We start from the raw sequence: 12,629 nt of genomic DNA on the forward strand, positions 1-12,629 counted from the left end.
AAGGAAACCATGGTGGCCTGAAGGGGCGCGTGTGAAACAACTGCGCCACACGCAAGCCTTCCCTGTGAGTGCTCCATGCGGCCCCGTGGGGCAGCTGTGCTGGCTGTCCCCATGGCCCTCCCCTCAGTCCCTCTCAGATCTCCAGGGTGGCAGAGCTGTAGTGAAGCAGAGGAGGGACACTAACATTTAGTAAATCAACCTACTTGTGCTATATATTCACATATCTGGTCAAAAGTGCCCAGAAATGGGTGTTATCATTCTCACTATTATGGATAAGGAAGGGAGGCCGCAGGGACATGAAGAAGCACCTCTGCTTGGGAGACACGACCTGGATTCCAATCCCGCTGACTCCACAGCCCCACACTGCTTCCCCGGGGATGCCTCGGGAGCTCTAGAGGGTTCTGGGCTACAAGGCTCTGCAGGTTATTGCCCTGAGACAGTGCAGGAGGAAGTGGCTCTTTCAGCTGGTACCATAAAACCAGAATCCTTGTGGCTCATGGAGCCATCCCACAGCCTGTCTTTCTCTCCTGCAAACACGGATATTCACACACACACACATGCGTGCTCATGCACATGCACATGCCTTGCCCCTGTCACCGTCACACCCATCCCTTTGGACTCTTCTTTTATGGTGTCTTTTAGTCTTCAAGCCTGTTCCTGAGGCTCATTTACAAAATATTAAAAAAAAAAAAAAAAGGCCATGTGCTTCATTTGAAACTAATTCACACCAGCACTAAATACGGCCAGGGAGGAAGTAAAGACGGAAAAAAGGGTTCAGAATGCAGTGACTTCCCTGGGTCCTTGAAGCCCCTGAGACAAGCCTCAAGCTGCCTTCCCTGCTTTTATGCTGCTTTTCTTCATCTCACTTAGGGTTAGAGGCTTCCAGAATTGAGTCTCTGTGTACATATGTAACTCATCCTGTCAATAAAACCAAATTAAGAAATTGTACCATTTTAGTCAGCTGACAAAATAAGCAATACAGGAGACTCGATGTCTCCCTGATTAGAATCTTTTTGTTTCTGTTAAGGATGTAAGCTTGATAGATAATAAACATTTTTTAAAGTCCCAAAAGGGTGTCTTTAAGGATCTGAAAGATTGCTGCCAAGTGTGGTATGAGAGGGTTGAGGGTTGGAGGTGAAGAAGCCTCGTGCTGGGAGGGATCCCACGTCTCATCTGTGACCCCACCAACCAGTGACATCCTCACAAACCATGAAGTTCATGTTTAAGAAGAGATTGGAGGCTTCCGCAAAAGTTACGAGATAAATAGAAAAAAGGAAATACCATCTCTCTGGGTGGGTCACGGACTTTGAACAACCAAATCTGTACAGACTTCTGAAGTCCTGAGTTTTGTGTAGCAAATGAGGGGTTATGAATGGATCATAAAACGACTCTCAGTTTACCAACAAATCTTCCTCAGCAGTTTTGGATTAAGGCCAAGGAAGGGACAAGCAGACCAGGAAATCTGGTAGCTCAGGTTTTAATGGAATTAATTAACTTTATTTTATTGAGAGAGAAAACAAAACGACTTTAAAAAATTCTCTTTTAAGATTTAGCTGTCTATAATGAAAATGGAAGCAGAAGCTTATTTTGTCTGATGGCGTAAAGCAAGGAGGATGTTGCCCTACGTCAGCAAAGACAAAATTTGGCATTTAGAGATGCTGTACCTCTATCACGTGGAACGATGCCTGGCACATAGTGGACTGGTGATAATCTTTGAATAAATGCAGAATAACTACATAACTCAAATGTCCAAAGAAACCATTACTTTCACTTAGCTGTATTTTATTTATATTAATGACGGTATTGGAACTATTCTGGATTCATCTGCAAATGTAGCCTGCAGTCCAGAACCTGTCTACTCTCTTCATTACTTATTATTGTTTCTTTCACACATCTTAGACACGTGCCTTGTCATCTAAAGTCCAGTAATTCCTTGAGAGCAGGGACAGTGTTTTCTGCATCCGCATCCCACATTATGCCTGTGATTCCGAGCACGCTGACCATACAAGTGAACAACGCCGTACTGCAGAAGGCATCAGACTTTTTCTGCAAAGGGCCAGCTAGTAAATATGTTAGGCTTTGCTGGCTATACACTCTCTGTAACTACTCAACTCTGCCTTTGCAGCATGAAAGCACATATAGACGATACTTAATAAATGGGTGTGGCTGTTTTCCAGTAAAACTTGATTTACAAAAACAGGTGGTGGATGGATTAGGTGCATGGGCCATAGTTTCCAACCTCTGCTCTAGGGTCCCAGGCTAGGAGGAAGAATCCTGAATAGAAGCTCTAGGCTGGACTTTGATGTACCTGAATCTCAGTTCCTTCATCTGTAAAAGACCCTTCTGGCTTTGAAATCATTAAGTCCCAAAAGGGATTTCAGTACATATTGGAAACACGACTCACAGCCTCACTGGAGCCACAGCTCATCAACCTACAGGTGCTTGAGGCCAATAGACTCTGGGTATGAAACACACTGATGGGACACAGGCTAGGAAAACTTCATTAGGTAGAGAAAAGTTTTTTGACAGATGCTTCCCACTATCCCCCTTGCTCCCGAGTAGTCCTTTCCTGAAGATAATAAATAGAAAACCAGCACAGAAAGAAGCAACCTGCTCATTGCTCCATACGCTGTTGGCTTGTCAATAAAAAATAGAACCTACGAAACTTGTCTCACTGTCCTGTGTTAAATAAACTCTCTCCCATAAATGCTCGCCATTCCAACCTGTTGAACTCTTAATAACAGTCCTTCTTATGCTTTGAAAAGTGACACCTTTAAAAATAAGCTACGTGTTATGTTTAAATAGATCTCATTTGTGGTTTGTCTTTAAAATGTCAACCACCTACTGAATTTCCTTCATCGATTATCTTAGTTTTTCCATATGGTAAATACCTAAGCAAACTGTTATAACTTTGCATGTAATCTCTTACTTGTATGATGCAGTTTCATAGATAATAAAAAAATGAAAAAAAAAAAAGAATTTGTGAAAAATGATAGATTTTTAAATTGATCTGGATAGACCTGGACTCTTAGATTTACATTTTCTGCCTGAAATAGGAAAAAAAAATACTCTGAGCCTTATCTTACTTTGCTCCTGGAATTTTTCTCTATCTGGAATGACCTCTTTTTCTCTAATTTCCATTTGTCCATATTCTGAGATTCATCTAAGCACAGCTAAAAGCCAGCCCTTCACACGACTTTCCCTCACATCCCTCCTCTGACCTCCTGCAGAACTTAATAGGAACCCTTCTGAGACACACATCACATGCCTCACTTTTAGAGCTAACTATGCTCAACACTTTCATGATAAAGATTGTGTCTTATGCTTCCTTGAACTTGCCCTCACCTTAAACAGTACAGTGCCTTAACACAGAAGGTGTCCAAGTACGTAAACCCTAGTGTCCCTGAGCCAACCATATCCGAATGGTTAAGAATTTGGCTTTGTTTTGTGACCCACATTCATGAGTGGTGTTTCCCTCGACACCCCCCAGTTATGTCCCTCATGTGGCATTCAGCAGTACCTTCATTGCTTTCTGTGCTGTGCTCATTTAAAAAGCTTTAAGGAACTAAGTTTTCTCATCTAACAGCTGCTTTATGGAGATTTAAAGGCTTTTTATGACTGCTCAGTAATGACAGAACTTTACCACATACATAGGAATCACCTGATGACTTTGATCTCCAATAAATAGAATCAATTTTACAAGGATCTGAGTAATCCAGAAAGATACGGGAAGGGTAGGGCAGAGAGGCAGGGTTATCCCAGAAGAAACAAAGGAGCCTAGAACTTTGGTGAGTTCTCTTCGGAGGGTTAAGAATCAAGACAAATGTCAGATGGCAGATGTGTAGAGCTGGGAGAAACTTTATAGAGACCACCCAGTCTCACCTGCTCATCTCACCCCGGAGAAAAACAACACCTTTCGGTTAAATGAGTTAACACATACATTTGGAGATTTAAAAACTTTTGGATACGTCATTATAATGAACATTAATAATTACTTTTAGGGGCCTGTCATACTGAGGGAGTGAATGCATTCCCCCAAAGATCTGGGCTCTGGGGTTATTTCTCACAAATATTCTCACTTCCTAGAGCTGTCAAGAAAAGCAGAGATTGCCCCATTCCAAGTGTGCTCAAGACAGGCATCCGTGGACAGCAGGGCTCAATGGAATACGTCCCCACCAAGAACCCGCATCCATCATCAAACAACGCTGATGTTCAGGAATAAGATTAAAGAAAAAGTAGTTGATTTTACGAGACTAATATTTTGAAATTAACAAACCTATTAAGCAAGGAAAAAATAACTCTTCAAGTCAAAACAATTTACATTTATTGCTTTATGGGCTTATTTTAGATTCCCAAGAAGTCTGTGGTGAAGACAGTGTCACAGAGGAGGTAGACATGACAGATCGTGATGAGAAAGCCAGGCCCACATGGGCAGCACTAGGACAGCACCCATGGGGTCGGCAGGGACCGTCCTGCAGGGCCTGGACGCCCAGCCCCTCTCTGACCTTACGCACAGGACTTTGCCTCTCTGGGGCTCAGTTGCCTCTGTGCTTCCCCCTGTACAGATGACCCTTCCAGGTAAAATGAATATAGCAGTAATAACCTACCTTAAAGAGTTGCCCTGAGACTTCTAAACAAGCAAAAAGTTATCTGCAAAGTGTCAAGTACTGCTGTACACACCATGCAAGGCATGAGACAAGAAGGGTATTTACAGACAAGGGACTTGCCTGGAAAGCACAAGACGGTCATTTACAGCACTCACAGCAACACACCGACCCCATCCTCTTTCTCTAATTATCTGGGGGAAATTCACATGTTTTTACCTAAGCTCTTTGCTTCTTTATCCCCTGTTCTTTGTTCCCCCGTTTCTTTTTTTCCTTTTATTATTAAAACAATCTCATGTATGTGTAAAAGTAGAGAGAACAATAATGGGAACCCCCATGCATCCACCACCCCGCCATAGAACCATCGGCTAGTTCACAACTAACTTCATTTTATGCATACGCCAAAATGCCCCGCACCCTCAACCCTGTGGAATTCACTTTTAATTGAATCCTAAACTTCTATCATTTCATTTTTTGTAGTTTTTTAAACATACAAGCCATTTATTTGCCATGTTATTTTCTTTACATCCTGATGTAAATTATTTATAACAATAAAATGGAGGGAATAATGGAGATGTACTTGGGGCCAGAGAAAAATCTAGAAACAAATGATTAACATTCAAAAAAAGCATAGTGCATATCAAGGCAGAGATAAAGCAAGCTGTGGGAGTACCTGCTGTTGTGTTGGTACGAGCATGGCTGTACCCTGCTGGTCAGCTGGAGCTCTGTCCTGGGCCACCAGCTCAGGGAGGAAAGGGCATTTCTCACCTTCCCCTGAACAGGTCTGTCCTCTCCTACCCGAGGCCGCCCTTCCGTCACTGAAAGCCCAGTCACTTCAGTATCGAGCTCACCTCTGCAAAGCCTTCCTTGGTTTCTCCAGTGACAATGTACCTTCCTTCTGCATTGCTTTCTGAGCACTTTATTATTCTGGCACATAGTAGGTGCTCAATGAATGCTTGTGCATTCCATGAACAGGACATAAAGCTTATTTTATTCTGCCTTATATCTTAGTGGTTTCACATTTATCTCTCCCACTGAATTCTGAATTCCTTGAGGAAAAAGATACTCTATGCTACATTAGCTCTGTATCCCTACTCCTAACGTGTTTATCTGTACACAGTAGGTGCTCAACAAATTCACAGGAATGGAGAGATGTTCTAGGGAAAGAGCTAACCTTGTGCAATGGTTAGAGGGTCAAGCTTCTGCAGAATGACTTCATGTAAATTACGGGCAGACTAGCAAACAATGTGTGGATTTTTTCCACTGATTTCTTGCCATAGGTAAGCAAATTTGGGCTTGTCATCACGAAAGGAAAAGGATTCGGGAGTGGTTTCCCCTGTCCAAATGACCCAGCAACACCTGCCTCCAATACCACAGCCCTGTTTTCCTCTCCTGCCCCCTCCCAAGGTGAAGGCTGCAGTGAGTTACTGCCCCTAGGATGGAATTGCAGGCCTGAATCTGAGACAAAGCTTCTTTATGCTGTGTCTGGTCATTAATTAGCTGCTGGAAACTTCAGGACAGGGCCATTAGCATGCTCATAAACCTTTTATTTTAAATGTTTTCGCTTAGCCTTGATTCTGATGTGACTCTCCTTGTAAGCTGGACGTAGGACATTTGTTTCTTAACATTTCTGAGGCTCATTAACTGCTCCATCCCAGCGGCTCATTAACCAAGCCATTAGGGATTTCTCCTCATCCAGGCAGAAGCCTCCGCTCGCCCTGGCAGAGCCTTGGAGGGCGCCTAATTGGGAGTGGTGTGAGGCCAGCTGCAAGGCTCTGAGGGAGAGCAGGGCCTGTCAGGCCGCCCGGCGCTGGCGCAGGGGACAGGCGCTCACTCACCTGCTATCCTCCCGATGGGCATGGCGTGCTCTTCGGGCGGGGAGACCGAGACCATGATGTGGTTCACGTAAGCCATGTCTTCCCGGTGAGAGAGGTTGATGGGCTTCCCTTCCCTGTGCAGCCCGTCCTCGGAGAGCCTGGACTGTTTGAAATCCATGGAGTGCCGGGGGTTCAGGATCAGGGGGTGCATGATGGGGCTGGGCATCAGCTGGATCACGCGTGTGTTCTCCTGCCGGGGGCTGGATGGCTTCGGGTGGGGCTCGGACGACGGCGGGCAGTGATTATTCTCCATGGGAGACACTGACAGAGGGTAGGGCTCCTGGTGGTTGTTCTCCTGGTGCAGCCGCGGTCCCTGGGCCCTCTCAGCCGGGGAGAGGCGGCGGATCATGTTGTCCAGGGGGGACCGGAGAGGCCGCTGCTCGGGGTCGGGAGAAGGCCGGTGATTCGTGGTGATGGGTGACCGAGAGCGGTGCAACAGTTCAATGGTGGGCGGGTTGTGGTGCACGTTCTCCACGGACGGCCTGGGGGTCCTCTGGACGCAGTTATCTGTGGAGCAGAGGGAAAGACAATCACAGACCCCAGTGACCTGGCAGGACAGGGACCTTGTTGCCGCTGTAAAAGCAGGAAGCAGCAGAGCCCGTATGTGTGCATAAACCGCCTTTCTCCCCAGGGTACGGAGCGTCTTTTTTCGCAGCTTAAAAAGAAATTATGGTGCATATACTTGAAATTATTTTCCTACTGCTAGATACACTAAGCATGTCTACAAGCATTCCATTTATCACCTATAAATGGCTTATAAACACAATGAAACCAAACTTTCTGTTCTTTTCCTCACTTAACTCTTCCATGCGGCTTTTGGAGATGGATGGGTCTTTAGGGATTTCTCTCTAGATATTTTTACTGACTTACATTTTCATAACAAAATTTTCAAATTCCCTATCTTCAGGAGGTTTGGTATTAGAGATAACGCTAATAGTATTAGTAATAAGGATTAACGTATTCTATTATTTGGAACTCGTAGCACTCCTAAGGAGCTACCGCTATCACCCCTACTTTACAGATGTTAAAACTGAGGCATAAAGAAGTTAAGCAATTTACCAAAGGACACAAGCCAATTAGGGGATTAGAACCAGACTCTGGTCAGGTTCTACAACCTGTGTACTCATTACAATATCTGTCATCTTGCTACATAGAAACTGGGGCACCACATCATATCAAAACTTGTTCTAAGCATGAACAGTGGCACTAATTTAGAGAATGACGATCTTGTTGAACTTCAAGGACCTTTTAGGAGTACTTTGTTTCTGAGTGCACAGACCCTACAAATGCTCAGAGACAGGAAGAGGTAAGTAAGGAGCAGGATGGATGGACACCCCTAACAACACCTCTATCCATCCCACTTGAACTTTCCAGCTGGTGACATCTGAGCCAGGACAACACCAGATGTGTACACAGCTCAGCAAGAGAAGTAGCTCTGGGGGCTGAGTTGAGGGATGGAACAGCACTCACATGGCTCCAGAAGTCCCTGTTAAGGCTCAGAAAAACAAATTTGCCCATGAAAATAGGGATTTCTATGGGGCCCCACATCCATCTCCATGAGGTCTCTCTGGCCACATCTGTTTCCAGAGCTGTCTCACCAAAAGTATGTGTATATTTGGTGGTCCCTGTTCTGGTTATTAAAGACTTGTCTCATGGTTCTAAGTAAAGCAAGTCAAAGATACCACCTTTGTCCATTAAGACAATACCTAGAAGAAGAACACATATAGGGGTCTGGGAATCTGACAGGACCAATAAACAGAGACAGAGGTGCTAGTTTCTTCAATTTTTAAACAGGGTTATGAGGAAAATGGGGAATTTTTTTCTGTTTACAAGTCCTACTAGATCTTACCTGTCATATGAGACATTGAACAAAAGAAATATTATTTATGACATTAAAAGATCATCTCCTTAAAAGGCAGCAGGCTTATTTTGTGACTACTGTATAACCTGCTGCCATAAATTCAAAAGTGCCTCTCATTAGAATAGCTATCAACAGGAGACTGGTTTCATAAATCACAGTATACATCTAAACAACGGAGTACTATGCAACTGCAAAAAGGAATGAGTAGAATCTCAATATTTTGAAAAGGACTGGTATCCAGGCTCTTGGTTAGATAAGAAAAGCAAGATGAAGTATTTACGATCCGATACCACTTATCTGAAAAAGGGAGGGAGGTTCCAGTTTCAATAGTGGCAGAGTAGTTTATACTGGCCATCCTACAGATAGACATGATAGAATCTGGATAAAATGTATTTTAAAAACTATTCAAAGGTACTGGAGAGTGGCCAAAAGCAGACAAAAATTGAAGGGGATTTCACTCTTAGAAGAAAATACCTGCACAGGGTGAGGTGCATATTTATACAGCTTCCCCCTTGCCCCTTGAGGAAGCTCCCTAGTCCATGCAGCACAGGACAGTTAGCCGATAAACGGAGGGTTGCTTGAGATGTTACAGGATAGAGTATGTAGTTGCCAGAATGGCAGAAAATTGAGGAAGCAAATCCCATAAAGGCGGAAACCTCAGAGGTGGGCAGTGACTAAATCGGCGTGTAAAAGTTCCGTCAAATTCTTGTCTGACTCCTGAACAGCACAAGTGCAAGGGACACTCTAAGTTCAATGAAAAGCAACTGGTGGATGGTCAAAAGATACCCGCAGGACTCTCAGCTACCGGCTACTGCAGTAGAGACAGAGTTCAGAGTTTGAGTCTCACCAAGTTAGAAGGCTCCGTAAACACCTCGGGCTGTCCATTACCCCAGAATGGCCACACCTTAGGAATAAGAACTGTGCTCCAGGACAGAGGAATCTGGCCAAGGGAAAAAGACAAAACTGAAACAGCTCTGACCTAACAAAATGTAAGACCAAGCCTCCACAAATTCAACGTGACTGCCTGCTAGAACAAAAGTCAACACTCTTGAGAGGAAATGAACATAATCCAGAGTCTCTACATTATATTATCACATTTTATCCAATAAAAATTTTCTAGATATGAGAAGAAACAGGAAAATGCAACCCATAACAAAAAGGAGAGGCAGTCAACAGAAACAGACCTTGAGATGTTGTCAGAGTTAGCAAAAAGGGACTTTACAGCAGCTATTATATTAATAAATAATAAATAATAAATAAGTTCAAGCCCTCAAAGGAAATGATGGTCATAATGAGTGGTAACAAATATTGTCAAAAGAGAAACAGAAATGGTTAAAAAAAACAAAATGAAGATTCTATTAAATATAACTGATAAGTACAATTATGAAATGAAAGATTGTACTGAATGGACTTAATAGCAGATTGGAGATGACAGAAGAAAAGGTTAGTAAATTTGAAGACAGATCAGTAAAAATTAAATCCAAACAAATCCTCAGTGACCAGTGGAACAATATCAAACGGCCTAATGCACATGTAATTGGAGTCCAAGAAGGAGAATATAGAAAGGATGGGGAGGGTGGGGAAGAGACAATCATGGCCACATTGTCCACAAATTTGGTAACAACAACAGATGTAAAGATCCAAGAAGCTCAAGCAGGATACAGACAATGAAAACCACACCTAGGCACATCCTAGTCCATTCGCTGAGAACCAAAGATACAGACAAAACCTTGAAAGTAACCAGATGAAAAAAGGCTACCATGTACAGGGGAAAAGTTATACTAATTATGTCTAACTTCTTTTTAAAAAACAGTGCACACGCGCACACATACACACACATGAAGAATATGGGTGGGAACCTATAGATTGAGAGAGACTTAAGAGATACAGCAATCATTTGCAACGTATAGACCCTCATTTGAATTCTGATTCAAACTGGAAAAAACATTTGTGAGATAACTGGCAAAACGTGAACACTAGTAGCCTCCGTGATTATGATTTCATAAGAGTCATTTTCTTTTCAGACTTATATTGATATATTTACAGATGAAATAATGTATCTGGGATTTGCTTTAAAACAATCTGGGATGGTGGAGGAGAGAGTAGATGGAGCACAGAGAAGCAAGACTGGCCGTGATTTAACCATCAAAACTGGGGATGGGTACATGGTGGTTTATTATATGATTCTACTTCTGCATAGGTGTGATATTTCCCATCATAAAAAGTTTTTTTTTAAGTGTTTAATCAACCTTGCAAGGATACAGGTTGGAATGACAAGCACTAACTTCTTCACTTTACCCCAAATGCACATAAATGCTTAAAGGACACTGATTTTGGGGATAAGGCGAGTTTTCTTCTCATAGCTAATGTGGACCTCAATTCTGCTGCCCAGGAAAAAATAAATTTATCTTTTGTCCAGGGTTCACTTTTCATTTGTCACAGAATATGATCATTGTAAGCAACTATTCAAGACAGTTTCATTTTGAACTTTCATATATTTTCTTCCAAAGGCCATTTACAGAATGTCTCTCTTTACTTAAAAGCTTATTAAGGTTTAAAAATACTTAAGGATGATGAAGCCCATGTATCAAAAATTCCCATTTCCTGAATCCATTTCCCATCTTATAAATTTCAAAATGGACACAGGCGTTGGTCAGTAATCTGGTTACCTGCAGGCTTTCTTTGATGTCCCAGGCTTCAAGGCTCAGTGTGTGGGTGTGCACTCCTAGCAAGCCTTAGGAAGTCTGGGAGGACTATGAGAGGAAGAACTTTCATGCCAAGGGTAAAAGAGGAACTGATGTAATGTCCTGGAGAGATTTCACTCTCCGTTCCTGCCCAGATCTTTGGGAACAATGCAGGAGGGTGATAATGCTCTGGATAATCCAACTCAGATTTTACTTTGGACTCAGGATCCAGGCAGGAACAGGACTTGGAGGAGCTTGATTTATTTATTTCTCTGCAGATACCACTCAAAGAGGAAGTACTTGATGAAGTTGATAACATTAAAGGAAGAGAACTGGATTTGAGGGTATTTAATTCCAGGCTCCTGGTGGTCTGGGCACAACCACTGTCAAGGCTGAAAGGCCTGCAACAAGACCTTCCAAGCTTTGTCTCAGTTTGCAGAGCAGCGCCCACGTACGGCGTGGGCTATGACGTTCCTACCCTGCTGCCTGCTGCCTCTGTCATTATAAGTTGGCAGCAGGGTATGGAAACTTACGAGACCAGAGCCGGCAGGCAGAGAAGCTCCGGACACAGGAAATGCACTGAGCGGACAGTGGGTGCATTAAATCCCCCAGATGTAGGAGTCTTCTGTCTAAAACAAGAAGATTTTTTTGGTCTGGCCTTGATGTCTGGGTTTGTTCTTGGTGAGTTGCCCAGCTGGAAAACTGGGAAATTATCCACGTTGCCCTCATTCTGAAGGTCTTGATATGGGAGGAAAACACACAGGGAAGGAGGGAAAGCCACACATCATTAGTCAGTGTGGGCAGAGAAGGAAGGGAGGAAGAAAGACCACGGACTGGTCGGGAACTGTCATCCTGGATGAAAGTGTTTTCTGATCCCAAACCTTTCTCTGTGTAGACCTTGGTTGGACACAAATAATCCCTTTTTCTTACTACCAAACAGCCTAAAACAAATCAGGACTTTAAATGTGATAATTTAAAACAAGGTCTCATTTCTCTTCTTTGCTTTTATTTATTAGAAATGTTTCTCTACTTAAAATTCATCTAAATTTGACCCAATTTAATCATGTTATAAATAATGAATAACTAGTGAAACTTAAAAAAAAAAAAGTGCCTTTAGTGAAAGTCCTGGGTTTTAACTGGGAGGTTTCCAGGGTGGAGCACAGGCTAACATGGAGTTTGCATCTCACACCCCAGGATCCCATTTCCACCATCCAGCTCTCCCCAGGCGCGGGGTGAGGGTCAGAGAAGCTGGTCGGGGAGCTGCAGGTCTACAGGGTCCACAGGTGACTCCCACGCCTCAGCCTCGGCCCACTGTGGTTCACGTCCTTCCAGGGGCGACCACATCTCAACACGGTTTGGGGAAAAATTAGCGGGAACTATGAATGACATAAAGAGCTACAGAAAAGTTAAAGGCTCTAGGCCTTGAGGTGGAATTCAAAATCTATTTCACATGCACACTTAAGTTTTTGAACCCACATTATGAACTGAACTGTGTCTCCCCCAAGAAAGGAGACCTTATTTGGAAAGAGGGTCTTGCAGGTGTCAATAGTTGGGATGAGGTCATCTGAACCATCCAATATGACTGTGGTCTTGATAAAAAGTT

At 43.3% G+C, this 12,629-nt stretch overlaps 1 protein-coding gene across 3 annotated transcripts in view; it reads right to left on the minus strand.

Annotated features, from left to right (window-relative positions):
- Positions 1–12,629, minus strand: part of ETV6 (ETS variant transcription factor 6) — a 221,030-nt gene that overhangs the window by 13,467 nt on the left and 194,934 nt on the right. For all 3 annotated transcript variants that reach the window (XM_045554316.1, XM_045554317.1, XM_045554318.1), the window contains one exon: positions 6,443–6,988. In XM_045554316.1, coding sequence (XP_045410272.1) covers positions 6,443–6,988 — 546 coding nt within the window. The remainder of the gene's footprint in view (positions 1–6,442; positions 6,989–12,629) is intronic.

The sequence above is a fragment of the Lemur catta genome, chromosome 6, assembly GCF_020740605.2.
Source record: "Lemur catta isolate mLemCat1 chromosome 6, mLemCat1.pri, whole genome shotgun sequence".
Classification (NCBI taxonomy): domain Eukaryota; kingdom Metazoa; phylum Chordata; class Mammalia; order Primates; family Lemuridae; genus Lemur; species Lemur catta.